The sequence below is a fragment of the Amyelois transitella genome, chromosome Z, assembly GCF_032362555.1.
Source record: "Amyelois transitella isolate CPQ chromosome Z, ilAmyTran1.1, whole genome shotgun sequence".
Classification (NCBI taxonomy): domain Eukaryota; kingdom Metazoa; phylum Arthropoda; class Insecta; order Lepidoptera; family Pyralidae; genus Amyelois; species Amyelois transitella.
The window spans coordinates 475358-502918 of NC_083535.1; the positions used below are offsets into that span (position 1 = coordinate 475358).

The 27561-nt window shown below is 37.4% G+C and overlaps 2 protein-coding genes across 3 annotated transcripts in view; one reads left to right on the forward strand and one right to left on the reverse strand.

Moving 5' to 3' along the window:
- The window catches only part of LOC106130576 (flotillin-1), a 32502-nt gene extending 6244 nt beyond the window's left edge, over positions 1-26258 (reverse strand). For both annotated transcript variants that reach the window (XM_060953436.1, XM_060953435.1), the window contains exons 1-9: positions 26082-26258; positions 21169-21335; positions 19640-19819; positions 17745-17828; positions 16925-17143; positions 10756-10916; positions 2177-2285; positions 1087-1212; positions 170-334 (exon numbers count right to left, since the gene is read on the reverse strand). In XM_060953436.1, the coding sequence (XP_060809419.1) occupies positions 170-334; positions 1087-1212; positions 2177-2285; positions 10756-10916; positions 16925-17143; positions 17745-17828; positions 19640-19819; positions 21169-21335; positions 26082-26133 (1263 nt within the window). In that variant the 5' untranslated portion in view covers positions 26134-26258. The remainder of the gene's footprint in view (positions 1-169; positions 335-1086; positions 1213-2176; positions 2286-10755; positions 10917-16924; positions 17144-17744; positions 17829-19639; positions 19820-21168; positions 21336-26081) is intronic.
- On the forward strand, positions 2684-6498 carry LOC132903927 (uncharacterized). Its single transcript, XM_060953434.1, has 2 exons — positions 2684-2874; positions 3739-6498. The coding sequence occupies exon 2, from the start codon at positions 3749-3751 to the stop codon at positions 6470-6472; it is 2724 nt and encodes a 907-aa protein (XP_060809417.1). The 5' UTR covers positions 2684-2874; positions 3739-3748; the 3' UTR covers positions 6473-6498.
- Positions 26259-27561: the final 1303 nt, after the last annotated feature.

The following is a 27561-nucleotide window of genomic DNA, read 5'->3' on the forward strand; positions in this document are numbered from 1 at the left end:
AACTTGAAAAAATATATTGACAGAAATTTATCTTTGTAACCTTAAACCCGTATTGGTATCATTAGTAATTTGCTGAAAAAAACAAAAATATTGCAAAACATTGATGTCAATAATCATACAATCACAATTATTGTACAAAAACATTCTCCTCACACAACAATCACTTTACCTTCGATATATCAACTCCGGTGACCCCCTTGACCAGCTCGGGTATGTTCTGGACGATGCTGAGCACTTCGCCGGTTAGTTTGGCGGCGCCCACTTCTCCACCGCCGCAGGAGACCATGGTGACTTTGCGAGCTTGCGACAGTGGCGCCGCCACTTCCGCCGCGACCTGGCGACGAAGTGAAATTAAGATATACATATATATTTATATAAACACTATGTTTATTGAAGGGGACGTCGAATCTCCCTCTTCCTGAAGGCTTCAGGACGGGAATTCGACAAGAAACCGACTCGGAGGTCGAGAAAATAAAACAATACATATATATATAAATAAATAAATATAATGTATATATATATATATATATATGTATATAAATATGGGACAAATTACAAAGATTGAGTTAGCCTCGAAGTAAGTTCGAGACTTGTGTTACGAGATACTAACTCTCAACAATACTATATTATGTATATAATATACACTTATATAGATAAACATCCAAGACCCGGGCCGATCAGTAAAAGTTCTTTTCTCATCATGCCCTAGCCAGGATTCGAAGCCGGGACCTCCGGTGTCACAGACTGCTGCGCCAGAGGCCGTCAAATGCGCTCGTGTAAATCGTGTTGTAGATATATTTGCATCCTTGTGCCGTGTGGTTCCCGGCACCAATACAAAAAAGAATAGGACCACTCCATCTCTTTCCTTTCATGGATGTCGTAAAAGGCGACTAAGGGATAGGCGATGGGCTAGCAACCTGTCACCATTTGAATCTCAATTCCATCATTAAACCGAGCAGCTGAACGTGGCCATTCGGTCTTTTCGGGACTATTGTCTCTGTCTACCCCGTAGGGATATAGACGTGACCATGTGTATGTATGTTGTGAGCGTTCATCAATCGATGAAGACGTGATCCATGTACACACCTTGGGCAGGGTGTCCAGCATCATGTCGACCATGGCCGCCGACCCGTACTCCTTCCACGCCTCCGCCTTCTTCGCCATTTGCTCGGCGTCAGCCACCGCCTTCGCTTTGATGGCGTACGCTTCGGCCTTGAAAAGGAACAAAAAAATCCATACCGTTTATTATATATATATATATGTATAGGGAAGGACTTGAAACAATATAAGTTACTTTGTAACGTGCCGTGTGGTTCCCGGTAACAATATAAAAAAGATAAGGGCCACTCGCCGTTAAAGGTGACAAATATAGGCTTATAAATTTGGGATTCTTCTTCTAGGCGATGAGTTAGCAACCTGTCACTATTTGAATCTCAATTCCGTTATAAAGCCATACACCTGAGCTGAATGTTGCCTTATTTTCAAGACTACTGGCTCTGTCTACCCCGCAAGGGATATAGACGTGATTATATGTTTTCTACGCTATGCTCCAACAAGGATGGAAATCGGTTCAAGATGGCCGCCGCTGCCACAAAAATACAATTTTTTTACGGTACCCTCATTGTGGGGATCAAATAAAAGGGCTCGAATGGTTGAATGCATTCCGGTCAAGGAATCAATCCCGCGGGAACACCGGAATAAAAAGTATATGCCTATACATTATTCTGGATCTTCAGCTACCTACATATCAATTTCATCGTAATCGGTTCAATTGATTTTTGCGTGAAAGATTAACAAACATCCATTCTGACATCTGAATTCTATCATTAAGCCAAATAGCTGAATGTGGTCATTCAGTCTTTTAAAGACTGTTGGCTCTGTCTACCCCGCAAGGGACATAGACGTGACCATATGTATGTATATATGTATTCTGACATCCCGACATACAAACTTTCGCATCACTACATAGTATAAAACAAAGTCGCTATTTTAGTCTGTTTGCCTGTATGCTTAAATCTTTTAAATTACGCAACGGATTTTGATGCGGTTTTTTGTAACAGGTAGAGTGATTCAAGAGGAAGGTTTTTATGTATAATAACATTTATAATTTTGCACCCGTGCGAAGCCGGGGCGGGTCGCTAGTTTATAATATTATATAGTAGGATGTTGATGTTACCTCTCCGCGAACTTTGACCGCCTCGGCCTCGGCTTCCGCCTCGAGAACGGTTTTCAGTTTGTGCGCTTCCGCCAGCTTCTCCAATTTGAACTTCTCTGCTTCTGCCGGCCTGGACGGAGTAATAGCAATATTGTAAGTAGGTACATGTATGTATATAAAAATTTACCGCCGACCTTGCATGAAGAGAGTTATGAATGTGTATGAAGCAAAGGAAGTATGCAGAGTTCGTGGCAAGTGGAAAGATGTAGTCTCTGCCTACCCCACCGGGAAAGAGGCGTGATTTTATGTATGTAGGTATGTAGAATAGAATAGAATATATTTATTTTCAAAATTGGATACAAGGTATCACTTATTGACGTCACATAACTTAAATCTAATTATAACTACTACCGCTTCCAAAGCGCATGTCGCACGTTAAGAATCAAACCGTCACTATACGAAATTATGCAAATATCGACTATTAACGCCATCTAGTAGCGCGCGGTAAGGACAGTGTAATGCAGAAACTCCCATGTTTATATCATAATCCGTTCGATAGATGTCATTAGTGTCGATATGTCATTGGTGGGAGATCACGAGGCCGTTGACAGCAACATCGTCATTTTTTCATTAGAGACATGGCCGCCGTGATGTTGAGGTCAATTCTGTATTGAACAGTGACATTTTTTGTTTACCTACGCTTTTCCTGAAATTATAAGGTAAGTTTGACTGGGTTTATACATAAAAAACGTTTTTAAACAAAAAGTGACAGTTTTCTTTTTATTTTAGTTTGTATGTTAGATCATACTTTTAAAGAATAGTGTATTTAAATGTAAAGTGTCAGTTGTCCCGTTATTTATGTTGGATATTTGGAATATTTTTTAAAGGTATACTGTCATTAAACAATAAGTGACAGTCTTCACATATTTTTGGTTGGATATTTGGAATATTGTTTGAAGGTATACTGTCATTAAACAATAAATGACAGTATTCGCATAATTATGTTCTTAAGTAAGATAACAATTTTAAATGATAATTGTAGTATTACAAATAGTGACAGTGTTTTCCATAAATTCAGAATGTATTATTTAAAACAATTTTAGATCTTTAATGTTTCTTTCAGTTTAAAGTCAGTATTGCTGCAATTTCGAGATGATCACCTTATTTATTAATCTGCCCCTATCCGAAAAGAAACGTTTTTGTCTTAATGTTCCAACTTTCTTGTTACTATAGGTACTAATAATAATTATTAAGAGGAATGATTTCATTGTTTGTTTGAATTTAATAGGCTACGAAAATACAACATAAATTTTAAAAAATCTTTTGCCGTTAGATAGGCCCTTATCCCTGAGTGACATAGGCTATGTAAGTAGTTTATAATAATTATGTATTAACGAATGCTGTAATTTTTATACCAAACGACAATTTTTGGTTAAAAGACATGACAATGTTCAGTGGTTTAAACGTGAAAGACGGACAAACAAACAAACAAACGTACTTTCACATTTATAATACCTATTAGTATAGATGATAACAATCTTTTATTGACCATGCAACCTAACTTTGCCAATATTATCTTACAGTATCTTCATCATGCCTCCTATCAACCCAAGGACTCGTAAATTTAGAGGAATTATTAAAGATATTAATTCCAAAATTGAAGAATCTCCAGAAATAAACGAAACTACGAGTATTAGAGTTGCACAAGATCCAAGCCCAAGTTCCAGCATTACAGGCGTTCAACGTAAACAATACTTTAGAAACAGAAATTCTTCAAGTTCTTCCTGTAGCAGCCGTCAGTCTACTCGAGATTTTTCGCCAGCTTCCGATGATGATAAGGAGTATAAACCCAGTTCTCTAGATAATTCGTCATCTCAAGAATCTGACAATGAAACTCGTACACAAAACATTAAATTACCAAAAAAAGTATGTCAACAACAAAATTTAGTCAGTGGGTCTCAATCACAATTCAGTTCGTACAATTCACTTACACAAAAAGAAACACTATCGTCGGGAACTGCACCCGGATCATCTAGTTCATCTTCATCATCTCGTTCATCCACTTCTAGTACGTCTAGTAGCTCTTCTAACAGTTCTTCAGATTCTGAACAAAATTCAGTTGCACCATCGAAGCGGAAATGTGTTACAATGAACCAAGAAACAGATATTGAAATAATAATAAGCAAATCAACTGAATACTTGTCATCTTTACAACAAATAGCATTACAATATGATTCAAATAGTTCGTCTGATATTAATGAAAATGTGATTAAAAAATGTACAACGTCTGAAAGGCCCATAACCGAAGTAGATAATTCAAACAATTACATACATAATTTAGACTCATATTATGGAGAAACCCAAATACTCTCATTTCATGATAATCAAATTAACGCAACAGTTAATGGTAATTCTGAAGTAGCACATGACCCAGCAAATTTTATTTATGTTTCATCACCCCTAAAGCAAAGTAATCCTACGTTTTATAATCCTCTATCTTTAAAATCAATTGTATTAGAGCAAATTAAAAATATTCAAACTGCAGCTATTAGTGATTTGACACCTGATGAAGTTTGCCAGAATGACTCTAATGGACAAACACGAAAAAGAAAGCGCGGCAGTAAAAAGGCTCTTGCAAAAACTTTACGAAATATGGGTTTAAAGTATACATCTTCGTCTACCAAACATAAAGTAATAACAGAAAGAAAAATAGGTGTTCCTTGTAATAATAATTGCCGATTAAAGTGTTCCAATAACTTTTCCGAAGAAGAACGTAAGGAAATTTTTTGTAACTATTGGAGAATGGGGTCACTTACACAACAAAGATACTTTATATCTAAACATATGAGTGAGATTAAACCGAAGTATCAATATAAAAAAATATCTAACAATAGAAAACCCAAACACTCATTTTACTTAACAATAAATAACCAAAAAAAGAAGGTATGCAAAATATTTTTCAAAAGAACTTTAGGTATCAATGACAGGCCAATTCGGACTGTTATAGAAAAATTTAATTCAACGGGTATTATTGAACCTGAACTACGTGGAAAACACAAAAATCATGGAACCAAAGTATCTGCAGAGTTATTGGCTACAGTTAAAAGACATATTGATAGTATACCTAGAATTGAGAGCCATTATTTGCGTCAACAAACAAGTAGAGAATACATAGAGGGAGGGAAAACATTAACCGATTTATACAGAGATTATAAAAAAGATTGTGAAAAGAATGGATCTGATTATGTCAAAATTAATATTTATAGAAAAGTGTTTAAAGAAGACTTTAATATAAGTTTTTTTACACCAAAGAAAGACCGTTGCGAAGATTGTGTTGCATATGAAAACGCATTACAACCAGATAAAGAAAAATTGGAAGAAAAGTATATATCACACTTAAAAGAGAAAGAATTAAGCAGGGCAGAGAAGTTACGAGACAAGGAATTTATCAGTGAGAATAATATTGTAGCATGTTATGATATGCAAGCCATGTTACAGGTTCCTAGGGGAGATGTGTCTTCTTTCTATTACAAATCCAGATTAAATTGCATGAATTTTACAATTTGCGAACTAAAAGCAGATAATACTGACTGCTTTTTTTGGAATGAGGTTGAAGGGCAAAAGGGCGCAAATGAAATAGGTACATGCATTTTCAAATTCTTAGAGAAAAAGTCCGCGTCTTTGTCAGGAAAAGTAGATATAATATTTTACTCTGATAACGCATATGGCCAAAATAAAAACCAATTCGTATTTTCCACATACATACACGCAGTTAAGAACTTACCAAATATTAATTCAATAATTCATAAGTTTTTGATCAAAGGTCATACGCAAAATGAGGGTGACTCTGTCCATTCCACAATAGAGCGGCAGATAAAAAGAATGTTACGTGCTGGACCTATTTACGTCCCGGATCAGTACATAAATGCCATACGAGAGGCAAAGAAAAAAGGGAACAAATATAATGTAGTAGAAATGTCTCACAAGGAATTTTATGACATAAAAAAAATTCAAGAGTATAAATTGACTAAAAATACAGAAGGAGCGATAGTTAAAGTAAGTGATATCAAGATTATAAAGATTGAAAAAGGGGATTCAAATAATAACGTAAGAGTATATTACAAGGAATCTTATTCGGAAGAAAATTACAAAGAAATAAAATTGATTAAAATACCTCGTGCTCGGCCTCAATTACTCCCTCTTTATACTTCAAAATTACCATTGTCTGATAATAAAAAAAAGGATCTTAAGGATCTTATAAAAAAAAATGCTATATTGCCGTATTATGTATCATCTTTTTATAATCACATTCTATAATTTTCAAGGGATAATAATAATAGGTGATTAAGAAATCCATTTCAAAATTGTCACTTTTTTATTTTGTACTAAGATTTTTTTACTATTTCTTTTTATTTTGATTTTGATTAGGTAAATAAAGTTTATAAAAAAAACTTAAATGAAAAAGTATTTGAAAAAGGTATGATTTTTGTTTCATTTTCGAACTTAATGATACCAAAACAAAAACCAATTCGTAATTAGTGAGGAGAGTTGTTTATTGATTTTGGTCAAATTATTGTGTCTGTGAGACATTTGTTTAGAATTTAATTTTGTTATCTATTGTTTCAAATAATAGTAATATTGATAGTCTGATTACTGTGATTTTAGATAATAAGAACAATTTCAATAAGAATACTCTACAATTACCTAAATGGAAATAAGATTAAGACTGAATGTAGCCATATAATTGGTAATAAAACATTGTTTTTTTATATAAAACGACTGATTTCATAATAAGTCGTGGTTTCATTTACCCAATTATATTATTTTGTTTATTTATCGTTATAAATATAGGAAGATAGTGTCATTTTAACGCATGTAATGTTTCAGCTCTAACTTAAGACATTTTGAAAAGTGACACTTTTACATATTACGTGGTACAGTGACACTATATTTAAAAAAAAAAAGAAAAAAATCCGTTTTAATAAATAGATTTAAATCCTGTAAATGGTTAGCACAAAGTTTATCCTAATAATAATAATATGGACACAAAAGTAAGAAAATTATATACATAATAATAACATTTTGCAATGATTGTAAATTTTGGGACTTCAAATGAACTTTCTGAGGTTTTGATTTTTTTGCTTAGTGACGGTTTGATTCTTAACCTTTAAGTATGGACGTGGAGTCTGACAGGCTACTTGATGTTTTCGATTTCTTAGTTTTACCTAGTTCTCCCCACCACCCGGGATTGAGCGGCTCAGTAGCTTTTGTTTTAGTCGTAAAACTGCCAACGAGGGAGGAGGTTGCGTCATCCGGTAAATATTTCGTAAGTAATGACCATCTAAATAGTGACTGGAGCCTGTGAGGCTACACGTCCATTGTTCCCCTATAACATATATTATAACGGGAATTATGTCTGTTTCAGATTTTTTTATTCAAAATGTCAGAAAACAATAAAGCCAGTAGTTCTAAGTTAAAACGACCATCGACGAGCTCTGTTCAAGGCCCAGTAACAAAAACTTTTCGGGTAGGAGATCCTTCTTTTGAAAAAGAAGTGAGTGAGTTATTGTTGGCTTCGGATCAATCTGACAATGAAGAAACTATTGAAGATCTTTTTATATTGGAGTCTGAATTCATTCAAAATCACGAAAGTGACAATGAGGAGGTTCAAGGACACGAACAGGACCAGAACCAGGACCAAGACCAAGGAGAAGAATCAGGTGATGATAGTTCGGACAGTATTCCTTTATCGAAGTTAGTAAAATCTAACTATTACTACGGTAAAAATAGGTATAAATGGGCCAAAACGCCACCATCGGCTAGCAAGCGTATCCCAGAGCACAATATTATAACGTCTCGTGCAGGTACTTCAAAACTGAAACCTGAGGATAGTAAGGATCACTACAACATTTGGAATAAGCTTTTCGACGAAGTAATGCTCCAATGCATTCTAACTTGGACCAATGTTAGTATTTCTAGCTACAGAACTAAGTTTGTCCGTTATAATAGACCCGAATTGAGTGATTTGGATATGGTTGAACTCAAAGCTTTTATTGGTCTGTTATACTTCTCTGCTGTTTTGAAATCAAATGATGAAAACACGAGTTACTTGTTCTCTTTAGATGGCACAGGTGTTGAGATATTTAGGTGCGTAATGTCAGAGACAAGATTTCTGGTTTTGTTATTGTGTCTACGATTTGACAACCCAGATGATCGTGGAGAGAGGATGAAGAGTGATAAGTTGGCCGCTATTTCAAATATTTTCAATAAGTTTGTGGGTAATTCTCAACAGTTATATGAATTGAGCGAATGCGTCACAGTAGATGAAATGCTCGTCAAATTTCGAGGAAGAAGTCATATGATATCATACATGCCAAAAAAGCCTGGTAAATATGGACTGATAATTCGAGCACTATGTGATGCCGAAAACTATTATTTTTATAATGGGTATATTTACTCTGGAAAAGACTCGGATGGGATCGGATTGACAGAACAGGAAAAAAAATTTCTAGTTCCAACTCAGTGTGTCTTACGCCTGACAAAACCCATTCAAGGAACCAACCGTAACGTGACAGCTGATAATTGGTTTTCATCCATAGAGCTTGTAGACGAACTATCATCACGGAAGCTGACGTATGTAGGAACGCTAAAAAAGAACAAAAGGGAAATCCCGATTGAATTTCAGCCAGCTAAGAATCGAGCAGCAAATTCTGCTTTATTTGGATTTACGAGCACAAAAACTTTATGCTCCTACGTGCCAAAGAAGAATAGAGCTGTGGTACTTATATCATCCATGCATCACAGTAACCAGATAGATGAAAATACTAAAAAACCTGAAATTATCATGTATTATAATTCAACTAAAGGGGGCGTTGATGAGGCTGACAAAAAATGCTCGAATTACTCCACTAGCCGGCGAACAAGGAGATGGCCTATGGTGTTGCTATATCGTGTTCTAGACTTGAGTGCCATGAATGCCTACATTCTATATAACATATATCAACCAAAAGCTGCCGAGAGAGGAGATTTCGTTAAAAAATTAGCACGTATGCTTGTGGTGCCTCATATGCAAAAGCGTGTTATAAATACACGATTGCCAAGAGAGCTGAGGTTGACAATGACTCGAGTTTTAGGTGAAGACATGGTTATAGAAGATGCTCAGGAGCAAGCAACCAATCAAGGAACCAGAAGAGCATGTAGAATCTGTCCTGCGAAAAAACATAGGATGACTACTCATGTTTGTGTAGGGTGCAACAAACCTGTGTGTCTTCAATGTTCGAGACCTTTATGCACTGACTGCCAATAAATTGCCGATATTAGGGTGTTGTCATTTTTTTTAATATTTGCTATCTGAAGTAGGCTTCTTACGTTTTAAATTATATATTCATTATAATTTGAGAAAAAAAGACTAATTTTGTTATAAGAATAAGTTTGGCTGTGTTTTATACCTAAAATGTAATCTAAGAACATTTAAGAGTAAAAAGTGCCATTATTTTTTATTTTTAATTTTTTTTTAATTTTTATAATAAAAATTGATTATATACGCACATTATTTTTATTGCTATATTCCTTATCTTTAATATATAGTACATTTTTAAAGGATTTTATATCAATTAACCCAAAAAAAAAGTGTTTCAATATAGGAGCCTGTGAGACTCCACGTCCACAGTTGTGTTTAGAAAATATTACGTCCATACTTAAAGGTTAACGTGCGATGTGTAGAAGAAGCGGCGGAACAAACTACACCGCAGCATTTTCATCGGACGTCAATGTACAAATAGAACTAATAATGTTAATACGAATATTTCGTCAAATAAAATAAAATATGTACATACTGTACAAATTATGTCAAGATCATGTCAAAAATACACAAGCATTTAACTGAAAAAGCACTGTTGGCTCTGTCTACACGATATAGACGTGACCACATGTATGTATGTATATATTAACCCCCCCCCCCCCCCCCACGTACCTCCTTACAGTGGAGTCCAACTCCTTCTCCCTCCGCTGCACCTCCCACTTCTGAACAGCTATCTCCTGCGTCCGCCAAACAGCTGAACGTGGCCATATCAATCTTTTCGACACTGTTGACTCTGTCTACCCCGCAGGGGATATAGACGTGACCATATGTATGTATGTATCCCCCCACGTACCTCCTGACAGTGGAGTCCAACTTCTCCCTCCGCTGCACCTCCCACTTCTGAACAGCTATCTCCTGCGTCCGCCAAACAGCTGAACGTGGCCATATCAATCTTTACAACACTGTTGGCCCTGTCTACCCCGCAGGGATATAGACGTGACCATATGTATGTATATATAACACCCCCACGTACCTCCTGACAGTGGAGTCCAACCTCTGTCTACCCCGCAAGGGATATAGACGTGACCATATGTATGTATGTATACCCCCACGTACCTCCTGACAGTGGAGTCCAACCTCTGTCTACCCCGCAAGGGGATATAGACGTGACCACATGTATGTATGTATGTATATATAACCCCCCCCCCCCACGTACCTCCTGACAGTGGAGTCCAACCTCTGTCTACCCCGCAGGGGATATAGCCGTGACCGTATATATAACCCCCCCCCCCCCACGTACCTCCTGACAGTGGAGTCCAACTCCTTCTCCCTCCGCTGCACCTCCCACTTCTGAACAGCTATCTCCTGCGTCCGTTCCACCACAGCGATCTGCATCTGCTCCTCTTTGATGCGCTGCTTCGTTTTGGCAGCTTGCAATTCGTACGCCATTTCCGCTTCGGCCTATGGAAGTGAACCCGAGTGTAAATGCTTAAAGTGTATATGATGTAATGCCGTGTGGTTACCGGGACTAATATAAGGAAAAAAAATAATAGGACCACTGGTCGTTTTAAAGGCGACATATGGATACGTACATACATATAATCACGTCTATGTCCCTCGCGGGGAAGACAGAGCCAACAGTCTTGAAAAGACTAATAGGCCACGATCAGCTGTTTCACAAAGGGATAGGGTTATGAAATTGGGATTCTTCTTCTAGGCAACCTCCCAGCCAACACATAAGCCAGATAATAGCGAAAATATACCACAATAAGCAGTGTCAAGCTTTATTAATTATGTATTACAACTGATGTTATGGCTTAATTTTGAATAAGAGAGTTCTTAAATTAAAATAATGTTGTAAGCTTACTAAATTCTGCATAAAGTTCGCGGTATTTTTTCAAGCTGAATAATAATCAAGAGTAGTATCTGCTAAACAAGCGATATTCAAATAAAAGTAATTGAAACAGCTATTATCTGCACATTAGGTGAAATTTTTGCATTGACCTGTATAACATACATACATACATACATAAAATCACGCCTCTTTCCCGGAGGGGTAGGCAGAGACTACCTCTTTCCACTTGCCACGATCTCTGCATACTTCTTTCGCTTCGTCCACATTCATAACTCTCTTCATACAAGCTCGGCGGTTTCGGGTACTTTTGACCTGACCCTTTACCAGGACGTCCTTAATTTGATCAAGATACGTTCGTCTAGGTCTTCCCACTCCGACCTTTCCCTCCACACTCTCCTTGTATATCTGCTTAGTCAACCTGCTTTCATTCATCCTCTCCACATGACCGAACCATCTTAACATACCCTTTTCTATTCCTGTAACTACATCTTCTTTCACATCACAACATTCCCTTATCACGCTGTTCCTTATCCTGTCACTCAATTTCACACCCATCATACTCCTTAACGCTCTCATTTCCACTGCATTTATTCTGCTTTCATGTTTCTTTTGCCATACCCAACTTTCACTCCCATACATTAATGTCGGGACCAACACGCCCCTGTGCACAGCCAGTCGAGCCTTTTTGGATAGTTTCTGACTGCTCATAAAGGCATGCAAAGCTCCATTCACCATGTTCCCCGCGTTCACTCTCCTTTCAATATCACTATCATACTTGCCATCTGATGTAAACTTTGATCCTAGATATACAAACTCTTTCACTTGCTCCACTTTTTCTCCTCCAATCAAAATATTACATGCTGTCATTTCTTTCTCCATTTCAAAAACCAGTGTTTTAGTTTTACTTACGTTCACTTTCATTCCTTTCTCTTTTAAAGCTTCATGCATACAGTTTACCATCTCCTGTAACTCCTCCGCTGATGACGCCAGTATAACCTGATCGTCGGCATAGAGCAGACATTTGACGAGTAACTCATTCATCCTTAATCCACTTTTAGACTCTTTCAAATCTGTCAAACAGCTATCCATAAATAGGTTGAACAGCCACGGTGACGCAACACATCCTTGCCTAACGCCTTTCTCAATCTTAAACCACTCAGTGTGCGCTCCGTTTATCCTGACACAAGCACTCGAATCCTCATATAAGGATTTCAGTGCTCGTATTAAGAGACTGCTCACCCCATGCATAGAAAGTGCTGACCACAATTCATTCCTCTCAACTCTGTCATAGGCCTTTTCCAGATCTACGAATGTGCAATAGACTTTTTGACTCTTGGCCAAAAACTTTTCGGCTATGCACCGCAAGGAAAAGACCTGATCAGTACATCCCATTCCCTTTCGAAATCCCGCTTGAGCATCCCATATTTTGTCATCAGTTTCATTCCTGACTCTATTAATCAATACCTTAGCATACAATTTGCCGACGACGCTAAGCAGGCTTATACCACGATAATTTTTGCAGTCCAGCTGTGACCCTTTTCCTTTGTAAAGTGGCACGATAACAGCCTTACACCAATCTTTTGGTACTCGGCCGCTTCTCCAACACAAATTGAAAAGGCAGTACAACTGACTAGCTACTACGCCTTTTCCTGCTTTAAGCATCTCGACCGACACTCTATCACACCCAGCAGCCTTTCCCGCTTTCATACTCTTAAGTGCTTCCACAATTTCGAACATTTCAATTTCGCCTTCCATCTCATTCTCTTTTTCTTCGCTATAGCAGAAATCTTTCTTATTTCCTTCCTTTTTTTCAAATAAACTTTCAAAATAGTCCTTCCATATCTTTAGTACACATTCTTCTCCTTTCACAACGCTACCATCCTGGCATCTGATCCTAGTCAGCTCTCTGGTTATAGTATTTCCTCGGGCTGACCTTACGGATTTCCAGAATACTTTCAGATTTGACTGAAAGTCTTCTGATAGCCTTTTATCAAAATCCTCTTTATACTCTTCTTTCTTTCTAATCACAGCTTTCTTAACCAAATCTTTCATTTTCTTATATTCCTTACGTGCTTCATTCACATCTTCATCTATAACCTCTTGCATTCTTAAGTTAGCTTTTGCTGCTAACAAATCCAGCCATGCTTTCTTCTTTAATCGCACAAGTTCTTGCACATCTTTACTCATCCACGCATTTTTGTGATTTTTTCCTTTCCTTCTTCTACTTACACCACACACTTCAACAGCTACTTTCACAATTCTTTCTTTAAATTCCTTCCATCCATCTTCAATATCGCTCATTTCCTCTAAATCTTCAAATTCATCCTTCAGTCTATTAATATACTTCTTACCTACATCCATATCTTGCAAATTTTCTACTTTTACTCTTTCCAAAGCGCTGGTTTGCTCCCTTACCCTGTGCCGCCAGCGATTGAAGATACCCCTTATCCGGGATATCACCAGTAAATGGTCCGAGTCAATGCCAGCACCGCGATATGCACGGGTATCCAGCACTTTGTTCTTCAATCTTTCATCTACAATCACAAAGTCTATCATACTTTTTAAAATACCTTCCACTCTAGTGTAGGTGTGGATCTCTTTATGTTGAAACATTGAGTTCGACACAAAAAGATCCCACTCTAGACAAATTTCTAATACACTTCTTCCATTATCATTCACCTTTTCGTCACCAAACGCACCAAACACCTTTTCATATCCATCACGCTTTACACCCACCCATCCATTAAAATCACCTAACATAATAATCTTCTCATTTGGCTTGGTAACTTTCAATACTTCTCTTACACTATTCCAGAACTCCTCGTTTTCGCTTTTTGCTGATGTTGTACCCCTCGAACCCACATCCCAAGGTGCATAAACACCTAGAACGAAGATCCGAGTGATTCCAACTTTCAGCCTAATCCATAGAAGACGAGGGCTGACACACTCATACTCATTCACGCACTCAGCCATTCGTGCAGAAAGAATTAGACCGACCCCTTGACAGCCTCGGCTGGTACTGGAAATTCCAGACCAATACGCCGTGTAAGGGCCGTGCTGCGTCGCGTCGCATCCTTTCCGCTTCGTTTCATTCACGCACAACACATCCAAACGTCTTTCATCCATCATCTGGCATACTTCCTCAATCTTATCCTTCATTCCTCCTCTTACATTCATCGTCGCAAAGCGGCTTTCAGCAGACCGCATACCGCTCCCGCCGGGAACGAGACGTGATGGGGTGCGGACACCATCGCCGCCATTTAGGTGCTCTTTCAAAAAATTTGCATCCATGCGATTCCCACGAGACGCTAGGGAAAAATTTTGTCCGCCCCAGCAGAGCCCCGCATGCCAGGGTAAGGCTAGCCATTACCTGGGGGTCGCCCAACCCCATGGCGGAAGTGGCACGCTCGAGACTAGGCTCGCCCCTAGCCATGCATCCATCGGCGCGGCAGACCTTAGATTGGCAGGGATTTACATTAAAGAGGAATCCCAAGTCTATCCCTTAGTCGGCTCTTACGACATCCGTGGGAAAGAGATGGAGTGGTCCTATTCTTTTGTAATGGTGCCGGGAACCACACGGCATAACATTTTAAAGAAAAGCAGTTAAACAGCAAAACGCTGAATATTAGACGAAATACTGTCTTTAAGCTGTTTAGTGTACGAAATGGTACTAATTTATTCAGATGCTGAATAATTTAGATATTTTCTTCTTTTTACAGCTAACTTCTGCAAAATTGAAAATAAACTCCTTGTTTTACCAAACTTATAGCGCTATAAGCATACAATTGTCTTTATGTTAAACTTAAAACAATATCAGTTACAAATGTGGGTATCTTAAGCAGCAAATAACTGATTAGTTGAAGATATCGTATGTTTATATCCAGATATTTCACCATTTTGTGACAAAATCAACAATATGCCACCTCAGAAAAATAATAACAAAAGAGTAAATGATTCATGGAAAAAAAAGAGAACGGGAGGAACAAGAAGAAAATGTTCACGAGAGTATGTAAAGATAAAAAATAGTATCTGTACAGTAATAGAAAAGAGTTTAACATCTGATACAAATGGGCTCGGGCCAAGTGCGACCAACACAGTTGAAGAGGGTTCTGTACACGATGATTATACATCACCATCAGGATTAGTGATTCAAACACATAGACTGGGTCCAACTTTAGCTGCAGATAACGACAATACATACATACATATGTGTGAAAGATATTAAAAAAGAGATTTAAATGGAAATATAATTAGGTGCTCTTGGGTGTATTTTGTAACAAGCGCGAAACTTTTGGTTGCAACTACCTACAATTTTAGTTGGTAATATAAACAATTGTCTAACTAAATATTACGCAATGCGTCATTCATAGTATTTCATTTCACATTTGTTTACCTTTTAAAATATAGCTTTATCTTGAGGCGCTCAAAAAATGTATAATGATCATGTTGATAATTCACAGTAAAGTGCCATGCGTTTATATAATTCACCTTAAACTTACTTAAAATGTATGAAATCATTTACGCTATTTTATATCGGCGACCATTTACAATATTTTGAACTAAGCGACATAAATTTATCCCGTCACAATAAAAAATACTTTTTACTTGAATAATTTCTTTGTAAAACTACTCCAAAGATCGGAATTTCGTATATCATTTGAATATCTGAACTCACAAATTAACAACTGCATAAAAGATGTATAATTTCTGGACTAAAGAAAAATCAGAATTTATGCAGAAGATATTCAGTGTGTCGTACATTTATTCAGCTGCTATGTGGCTATTAATCAACTGTTAACCAAATTGAAGCAAGATATTTTGTGCCCAAATTGCTTGAATATCACCTGTATAAGCGCTTACACAGAAGTTATACAAATACTTTATCCAGCTTAAAGTTAAAAGATTGCTTTTACGCAAAATTTATACAGCTATACTGTGTTGGCTGGGCTGTCACTATCTGAATCTTAACTCTATCATTAAGCCAAAAAACTTAATGTGGCCTATAAGTCTTTTTGGCCTATAAGTCTTTTGAAGGCTGTATGTTGGCTCTGTCTACCCCATAGACGTAATTATATGTATGTATGTATGTATTTGATGAAAGTAATTGTATATAGATATTTAAAAAGCCACACAGGCTGTATTTCTTATTTAAATATTTTGTCTTCAGAAAATTTTCTGTTGTAGTTCTCAGTGAAATCTGATTTAACTAATACATACATAAAATCACGCCTTTTCCCCGGAGGGGTAGGCTGAGACTACATCTTTCCACTTGCCACGATCTCTGCATACTTCTTCGTTTCATCCACATTCATTACTCTCTTTATGCAAGCTGCATTTATTCTGCTCTCGTGCTTCTTTTACCATACCCAACTTTCACTCCCATACATTAATGTCGGGACCAACTGAATATCGAAAGACGCCTACAGTCCTTGCGGTTCTTTTTTAGGCGATGGGCTAGCAACCTGTCACTAGTTGAATCTCAATTCTATCGATAAGCCAAATAGCTAAACATGGCCATTCAGTCTTTTCAAGACTGTTGGCTCTGTCTACCCCGCGAGGGATATAGACGTGACCATATGTATGTATGTATGTATGTATGCCTGCAGTCCCCTACCTTCTTAGTCTGAACTTCAACATCGTAGGCCGCCTTTTTCAATTCGAAATCCCTCTGCGCCTTAGCTATTTCGGTGTCGTTGAGGAAGCGCGCCGCCATGCGCTGCTCCTCCGCCATTGCTTCCTTTATGCGCGCTTCCGCGTGCGCTTCCGCTTCGCCGATGCGCGCGTCGCGCTTCACTTCCGCCGTGCGAGCCATGCCGAGCGCTTTCAGATAGCCCTGTTGGTAAATTAAATATTTTTAAAAAACATACATACATACATATCTAAGCAGACATCATGAATAAGCAGATATACAAGGAGAGTGTGGAGGGAAAGATCGGAGTGGGAAGACCGAGACGAACGTATCTTGATCAAATTAAGGACGTCCTGGTAAAGGGTCAGGTCAAGAGTAGTGGATGAAGCGAAGGAAGTATGCAGAGATCGTGGCAAGTAGAGAGATGTAGTCTCTGCCTACCCCTCCGGGAAAGAGGCGTGATTTTATGTATGTATGAATGTACATACATATCATCACGTTTATATCCCTTTGGGGGGTAAACAGAGCCGACAGTATTAAAAAGACTGTTAGGCCACGTTCAGCTGTTTAGTTTAATGATAGAATTGAGATTCAAATAGTGACAACATCCTAGCCCATAAGAGTTATGATGGAATTGACATTCATATAGTGACAGGTTGCTAGCCCATCGCCTAAAAGAAGAATCCCAAGTTTATTAGTCTTTCTCTTAGTCACATTTTACGACTTCATGGGAAAGAGATGGGAGTGGTCCTGTTCTTGGTGCCGGGAACCACACGGCACTGTCACGGTCTCATAGATGTATTACCTCTTCATCCCGTATATCTTTGAGGGTGTAGGAGACGACTGTGATACCCATGTTGATGAGATCGCTGGAGGCCACCTCGAACACCTGAAACAAATGGATACAATTTATTGGATTTATTTCTATGGAGATGCATATAGGAGAGATGTTAAAATAACAGTTTTTTTCCCGACTTCAAAAATAGAGGTGGTTCTCAGTTTGACCTGTTTGTATGTCAAATTCAAAATTCAAATTTGTAGGAAGTATAGATATTAAAAGTTATTTAATTCCTACAGAAGAAAGAAGGAGAAAAGAGGAGAAAATAATCGGTTTAAAATAATTATATTATGAACATAAAAATTAAGAAGCTTTTACAATAAAAATTATTTGTGACATAAATCAGTAACAAAACCATGGCAACCGTTGCTATGGGCGTCTAGCAAGAAGGTTGCCTACAAATCCAAAATTTTTATTCATTATTATAGACTTCATATCGCTTAATAATTGTCAAAACGTATGGTTTAACAACATTGGTTGACGTCAAATAAACTACCTACTTAAAACTAAGTTTACTGCCGCTTCCAAGGCGTCAGTGCAGAAGAAGCGGTAACAAACTGCACTGCAGCATTTTCTTCAACAACGTCAACTTCACAATTATCCAAACTTAGAATAGAATGTGGACGAGAGAATCCATTATGTATGTAAGTATGTGTTTGTTTGTATGAATGTTTGTCCGCGATTGTCTCGCGTTTCGCTGAACCGTTCTTGATGCGGTTTTCAGTAAAGTGTTTGTATTTTTAAGGAAAGTGTTTATATTTCCAAAAACCAAGTGTATAATTAGGTTTTAGAAATTTAACGTAATGTTAATGTTCTATGCTGTACCCCAATAGTTGATTAGCAGATAATACTTCCAGCATTAAGTCCACCAATTATATTTTGTACAATAAAGTTCAAATAAATAAATAAATGACGATCTACAGACTTCAAAATTATTAGTTATATATTCGTGATACTACTACAAGAAGATCAATTCGGTAGATAACCCGTGATGTGGTAACAAACAAACAAACTTTCTCATTTATAATTTTAGTTGGGATAACACCACGGCCACTTAAATTCGACAAGAACATAGTATGATTCACATCAGGATTTTGTCATCCAATAACACAATAAGGACATTTTACTTGATTCGATGAAGTAATTCCTCAGGAGATTGTCATCTAGGTATATGTGTACTATCGAGTGCGTTTTTTACTGATTCTAAATACGCATATAGTCACATCTATATCCCTTGCGGGGTGGACAGAGCTAACAGTCTTGAAACGACTGAAAGGCCACATTCAGATGTATGGCTTTATGATGGAATTGAGATTCAAATAGTGACAGGTGATGATGATGAACATCTCTCTTTCTCTCTTCAGGCTCCAAAGAAAAGGTTTTTTTTACACATTATTTTTTCTATTTCAGATCTCTTTTTCTCGCCTCATAATCAAAAGAACCTGGGTTATATCGTTAGGATTGGATGTTTATCTATAAAGTATCCCAACTATAATATTATAAATGTACGAATTTATTTGTTTGTTTGTTACCTCTTCATGGGTTAGATAACCTGAAATAATCTTCTTGAAATATCATGTATATATGATTAAGAATCTGGAGGTAGACATAGAGTACCATTCCTCCCGGTAAAAACTACTGTTCCCGTGGTATTTGCGAAAAACCTGTATGCTTTTGTGGTGGCGCTATATTCGATGATTTTTGCAACTAGGTGGCGTTTAATTCGTTGCTTTTTGTTAAGTAAACTAGTTAATTATAAAATATAGTACTATTGAGTCAGTATGTCGTAACTTAAGCTTCGAAGTTACTTCGAGGCTATCTTAATCTGCATACTGTAAACATTTATTTATTATACAACCAACCTTTTTGGAGAATATCTTCCTGTCCTTATATATTTCCTCCACGGTCATGGAGCCCATGATGGCCCGCTGGTGCCCCTCCAAGGTCACCAGGGCTATGTGCTGTATCTCCTGTTCAGACTTCCCCAGGAACTGTTCGCACGCTGAGAGCAGCATCTCCGCGTTCTGACCTTGGATTTTGACCTGGAAAGATGATTGAAATTATAATTTTACTCGGATATTTTTTAAGACCTGTGGTAGTGCGCTGTCTGGGACATAGTCCCTGGTTCGAATACCGGCCAGGGCATGATGAGAGACGAACTTTTATGAACGATCTTGGTCTTGGATGTTTATCAAATTAAAGTATTTATTATAAAAATAATATCGGCGAGTTAGTATCTCGTAACACAAGTCTCGAACTTACTGCGAGGCTAACTCAATCTGTGTAATTTGGCCCTTATATATTTATTTATTTTGACCATGTGCGTCGTTCGCCTTTTCCATCCTCATCGCTACGAAGAGGAGCCCTGGCTGCGCCACAGAACCACACGGCCCACCCACCTTCCGATGTGCCTATTCTTTTTGATGATAATAAAATCATAGATCGATGTTCATTGTGCCGTGAGTGTGTCCTTGGTATTAGTGTGTATTGATTACTTATTACTGTCCCCATTATGTGTCTATTGTTATGTTACGTCAAGGCGAATAAGGAGGTTAATAGTAATCCCAATTATTAATATTATAAAAGCGAATGTGAGTTTGTTTGTTTCCACTTCACAGTTATACCACAGAACCGATCTGTATGAAATTTTTCATACATATTGTGTGGACTAAGAAATAGGACATAGGGTATCTTTCATCCCGGTAAAAACTATAGTTACTTGCGAAAAAGTATTCTTTGTAGGTGACGCTAAATTAGCGCGGGAAAAAGCGGATTCTTATATCCTAGTCAGATTTTAAATACAAGTTGAAGATTCCCCTGAGCGATGCCACTTGCAAGGTCATCGTGTTCAGGGATATCCTCTGCACGTTCTGAATTTTCGGCCAGACGAACGCGCGCCCGCCCTGAACCAGCACTGGTCCTTCGAGCCGGATTGCTACCTACTTTACATAATTTCAAAAAAGAGTGACAAGACGAACATAATTTGGTCAAACTGGTGCGTGGTCCTTCGAGCCGGATTGCTACCTACTTTACATAATTTCAAAAAGAGTGACAAGACGAACATAATTTGGTCAAACTGGTGCGTGGTCCTTCGAGCCGGATTGCTACCTACTTTACATAATTTCAAAAAGAGTGACAAGGCGAACATAACTTGATCAAACTGGTGCGTTCCGGTGGAAGGTCAATAATACCCTAAAACTTGAGGTTGCATGGAGCAAATGATGTGATCGAAGCCGGAGAAGTATGCAGGGATGTTGGCACTGCTTAAACTCCGGAAAACACGCGTGATCTTATGTTTGTTTGGTCCTTCGAACCGGATTTCTTTATTGGTCCTTCGAACCGGATTTCTTTATCCTAGTAGTTGGATTAAAAATTCAAGCTGATGATTCACCTGAGCGATGCCCGTGACGGATATAGGGACTCCCTGGCTGGTGTACACGGTGGGTGACTCCACTTGCAAGGTCATCGTGTTCAGGGATATCCTCTGCACGTTCTGGATGGCCGGCCAGACGAACGCGCGCCCGCCCGGCACCAGCAACGGCTTGGAGTAGCAGCATCCTGGGGAGTTCGTACAGTTTTATCATTATTTTTAATTAAACTTTATTGAGCCTTAACGACTCAATAGGTGAACTCAATGCTGAAATGTATTCTCCACCAGTCATCCTGTATACTAGTTGTTATATAATGATCCCATGCCTATGAGGGTAGACATTTTGAGAGGCTTCGAATGGATGATATGCTAAACATACATGTATGGAGTTTTTGTAATTATAAATTGAAATCTTACTGGGCAGCTGTTAGGCTTAATCGCCTTCTTATACCAACAGTGTTGACAACAATATAACTTTATTGTTACCAAGCACATTACCACTTATCATCAACATCCAGCGTTGATACCGTTTCCACCCTGACCACTTTGAAGCCGGAGTTCGTCTTTGACCACGATCCAAAATTGGGTTAGCGTTTTGACAAGAAGCTACTCCCATCTCTTGGATTTAACGCAACATTTGGGGGAACCATATACGATAATAAACGATCAGGTTACAATTGAACGTGGCCTTTCATTCTATTGAAGACTGTTGGCTCTGTCTACCCCGCAAGGGATATAGACGTGATTATATGCTATTTTCTTTCCAGCTAATGCCAGCTGAATGTGCAGGTTACCCCGCGATGTTGTCTCTCACGCTAAGTGCTATAGCTAAACTCCGAAACATGTCATTGGTAGATGGCCCCGATAGGATTAGAACCTATGCCCCTCAGTGTGCCATCCTGTTTATTGGGCATCTTAACCGTTACACAACAGACGCTCTTATTCGCCAATTAACATAACCACCAGACCTCTGGCAACCACAGAGATGATTGGAAAAAGCTATACTTCTGATATATTATATCTTATGTATTATATTATATGTTATAATTTCTTTATATATGTATATACTGATGTTTGTATCTATCACCTTGAGATAAAAATCATAACATACTATAAATATTTTTTACAGGGAAATTGATATATAATGTTTTTATTTTTAAATTATTTAAAATTCGCTACGGCGCAAATACGCTAACCAATGACAATACATTTAACTTAATATTACAAATGACATAAATCTCAGCTAACGACTATACATATATTCACGTCTTTATCCCTTGCAGGGTAGACATAACCAACGGTCTTGAAAAGACTGAAAAGCCACGTTCAGCTGTATGGCATTATGATGTAATTTTTCAAATAGAGACAGGTTGCTAGCCCATTGAAGAGAAATCACACGTTTATAAGCCTATCTCTTAGTCGTCTTTTACGGCATTCATAACCAAGATATGGAGTGGTTAAATTCTATTATTATTATTATGCGCGGATAAAACATAAGTAATACCATGCTGCGAAATTAATTCGCCATACTTTCGCATTGGACTGGGAATTTTTATTTCTAAGTATAGTTAATATAGTTACATACATATATCACGTCTTTGTCCCAAACGGGGCGGACAGAGCGAACAGTCACGAAAAGTATGACAATTCAGCTGGATGGCTTAATAATGGAATTAAGATTGAAATAGTGACAGGTTGCTAGCCCGCCGGCAAAAAAGAATCACATGTTTATGTTTAGCCTTTACCTTGATTAGCTTTTACGATCTGCACAGTAAGAGACACACGGCACACATTATGTTTTTTTAATGACTGTTTTTGGATTTTGTTTAGTTGTCTCTTTCACGTCACAATACTCCTACTTACTTGAATCTGTGTGAACTGACCCTTATTTATCATTTACATTATACATATATCAGGCAGTTTTAGGTCAAACACAAACTACACAAATACCTAAACTAAATGAGCTTATAAACATTTCTACCGACACACATACAAACATACAATCGCCAAGGCTAGTAACATCATAACATTGCTCTCGAACAGTAAATAACGGATGCTAAGCTAGAAATATCATTCGCATTGACATAAATAACTCATGTTTGTTCTTTTGAATATACATAAAAGGCGCTTTATGATTCGTTTGATGCCGTGTGGTTCCCGGCACCAATAAAAAAGAATAGGACCACTCCATCTCATTTGCCATGGATGTCGTAAGAGACGACTAAGGGATAGGCTTATAAGCTTGGGATTCTTATTTTAGGCGATGAGCTAGCAACCTGTCACTATTTGAATCTCAATTCTATCATAAAGCCAAACAGCTGAACGTGGTCTACCGGTCTCTTCAAGGCTGTTGGCTCTGTCTACCCCGCAAGGGATATAGACGTGACTATATGAATGAATGAATGAATAAAAGGCGCATCTGATAAAAATATTTTAACACTCGAAATATTTGTCGGATTCTGAGGCGATAAGTTAAGATAAAATATTTTTACTTTTGTTTGTAAGAAATACTAAACTTGTAACCAATTTTGACGAATTATGGCAAACTTGACTGACTTATCAACCCAAATAAAATTTGTTATGCATTTTTATGGGGTTTAGGGGTGCACAGTGATTTCTCGAAATTTCAGTGCAAAATTGATTGAAAAGAAACACAAAAAATTGACTGAATACATAAATACATAAATCACGCCTCTCTCTCGGAGGGGTAGACAGAGACTTCATTTTCCACTTGCCATATTCCCTGCATAATTCTTTCGATTCAACCACATTCATAACTCTCTTCATGTATGCTTATCAGTTTCAGGTAATCTTGATCTAAACTTTTGCCTGAACTTCTTTTGATTTGATCAACGCATCTTACTTGTTTACTTACATAAATAGACAAAATCACATCTTTATCCCTTACAGGGTAGACAGAGTCAGGCCGGGTCCTATTCTAAAACGACAAAAACAACACTGCATGATTGTCTAATGTAGACTCAGTCAAGTGCCCTAAATTAAGTGGGCCTTGAGCTGAGAATGACTAACGTAATGTGTCCCGACTTTCAGATTTATTACCTAATTGGTAAAAGAGCAAGGAAAACTGGGCAGAGGCATTTTTTTTTCTTTTCAGCCTTTTCAAGACTGCTGGCTCTGTCTACCCCGCAAGGGATAAAGACTCGATTGTTAGTATGTATGTACATAATATCTCTTGAATATATTTCGAAAAGCCTCATAGAACATGCCTTAGTCGTCTTTTACGACATCCCCCTATGGATGTCGAGTGGCCCTATTCTAATGTGGATCACACTGCACAATTTTTGCATTGATGGTCACATCATTGATATAATGCTAAAAGAAAAGTTATCTGGGAATCCCACAGCTAAGTAAATCCCGAACAAAACCTAATCATTAGTATGACAAAGGACATTGGTATTTAATATTGCACAATGTAGAAACCCTTTATCTAGATATATATAATATATATGACTCATAAATATGTTGTTTTGCTGATCAATTCATAGAATGATAGTACTCGTACAAACATTATGAATAAAATGGGCAGTTTCATTTTTCTTACATACACACATATAGTCACATCAATATCCCTTGCGGGGTAGACAGAGCCAACTAACAGTCTTCAAAAGACTGATAGACCACATTCAGTTTTTTGACTGATGATAGAATTGGGATTCAAATAGAGACAGGTTGCTAGCCCATCACCTAAAAGAAGGTTCCAAAGTTTATAAGCTTTTAATCCTTAGTCACCTTTAACGACTTTCATTGGAATGAGAAGGAGTGGTCATATTATTATTAGTGCCAGGGGTCCCATGGCAAGGAACACATTTTTCTTATCAAAATTAAATCCTATCCTTCTTATACTGTAATGGAAAAGTTTGAAAGCGTGTGTGTGTGTTTGTTTCTCTTTCAGGACAAAAACACCTGAATGTAATTTTAATGATTTTTATTACACAGGTTTTATCATTAAATTCCAAGGAGGTTCCAAGTTATTTAGACGACTAACATGACACACACAATATAAATGTGTATGCGAGATAAATCTGAAGGATATTTTTTTATCAACAGATAAATGTTTGACCATTTGTCTTTACCCACCTCTTACTTTTTCTAGTTGCATACACATTAATTCAACAATCAACTGAGCGGTGAATGTATAAGAGACATAAAAACGTAAGACAATATGTATTTATCTGAAGACACCCTGGGGCGAACCCAGGGCCCTGTAACACATCTGTGGAGGGTGCAACTGGGAACATGTAGAGATGAGTGAGAATATTTATCTGAAGACACGTTGTTGTGGGAATAAGGATGTGTGACAGCTTGAAAATATATCAAATAAGTAACAAAAATGCACTACCAAGAGTCTAATGAAGTGATTTTAAAAATAGTAATTAAAGTGTCCTGTATCCTGGAATATCTCTCTCTCTCATCAATGTGTGTTCAAAGTTACTCCTTCTACGTATTATGTTGGCAAGTGAAAAAGATGCAGCCTCTGCCTACCCCTCGAGGAATATGGTGTGATTTAATATTTATAAATAAAGAGGTCTTTGATAACACAATTAATGCATTGTACATGTACATTTACAGTGACTATGATATTAATGAATAGCACCGAGATAGGATAGAACTTATTACTTTCATGTCTTTAAAACATACACGTTTGATACATTGATTAAACATTCAAAATTACAGGCGTACGCAAAATATTTAAATAGTACATTCATTAAAATAAATTCGCTTAGCGGTATGAACATATAATAATTTATGGATAAAACATTGCGCCAGCGAACTAGAATAACGAATCAATTCTTCAAAATGTAATAATAACAATATTTCCTTATATTTTAATATTAAATTAGACGAATAGTAATGAGTATACAGAACATCTCTGTACATACAAGGATTATGTATTTTATAAAACGAATGCTTACCTGATACAACGAGAGCTTCATTTGGACCGCAGGTAACGAAGCCCCAAGTCATTTTCAAGGTACAATTATAATAAATAAAAGAACTACCTATTTCTAAATTAAAATTTGCAATTTCTATGTCAAACAAAAACACAAATCGACTTCATGTAAATGGAGGGGAGACCGCCGCCGCGCTCCTTCTATTTATCTTTGGTGTTACCAGTTGCCTGCTTCCACTAACCACAGATATTTTTTTTTTCCTTGTCTTGGCAAAATGGTTTAAAATCACATGAAAAAGCGATGGGTTTTTGTTAGGGATCGTTGCAAAAGAAAACATGTTATCTATGCCTATTGCACCAGGAAAGAGGGATCATTTTATGTATGTATGTAAGTACATAGTACAACAGTCCCTTCACACGCTGTTTCGTAACCAGTTATTAAGTTTTACAGATGACTATACTCTAATCTGGAACGAATCTTCGATTGATACAGCCGTATCTGGGTAGAAGACTGTGTCTATTTTACTTATCTGGGGACACGGCAGTGCCCCCGTCAAGTCGAGCAAAAAAAAGCGGCACGGCCGTACCATTAAGTTCTACAGAAAACTGTACTCTAGTGAGGAACGAATATTCGATTGATACAGCCGTATCTGGGTGGAAGAAGAAGAGAAATTTTATGTGTCATACACAGTCATAGACATAGATGAACATTTAGTTACACCACTCCATTTTCTTATTACGTAAAAATTTTTCTTTCCGTTATTTATTTAAATAATAATAATATTCACCACACAATCTTTTTAGCACAGCTTTAAGGTAACATCACTCTATTTCGCTTTAGTTCTTTAACACACTTTTTACCGCAGCGTTTATTCTGCTTTCATGCCTTTTTTGCTTTGCGTCAGTTTGTTGTGTTATCGTACTTATAAGAATTCCTTGCCAAATACTGGAAGAGGTGTACTACTACCGTTGTATTTTTGGCGTAAATAAATAAATAAATCGTCAAAAAGTCTCTGCTGTGCAAGCTGTCGTGCCATAATCGCAAGGAATTTGCCATGAACAAATGGTCTTGTTTATCGTCCAATTTAAAAATGTTTAACTAAATATGAACGGTTTTCTTGATAAATTAAATTATATACCGCTTTAATTAGACGAGTCACCTACGTGATTCCATAAGATTTATGAGTCTTAACTTTGAAATGCAGGCCCCCGTCGTACTGTGCTTAGAAATGCTCCTATATTTTTGCCACTTTTTTAAACTGAGTCAAATCTAATGTAAGTCCTTAGATTCCCGGGAAAGTTAATGAGATGAAGCTGCGAGGCCTGGTTACAGATTTATTGTGCTATTACCTAGATTGCTATTACCGCAGAAATTTAAAACGTTGGAGTTTTGGCTTTGGTTTTAGTGATTGTCATCTGTCAATTTGGACTTCTGTCATCATGCCATCTTTCTCTCAATGTCATTTATTTTTTATAGCTGTCAAACCGTGAAAATAATGCAT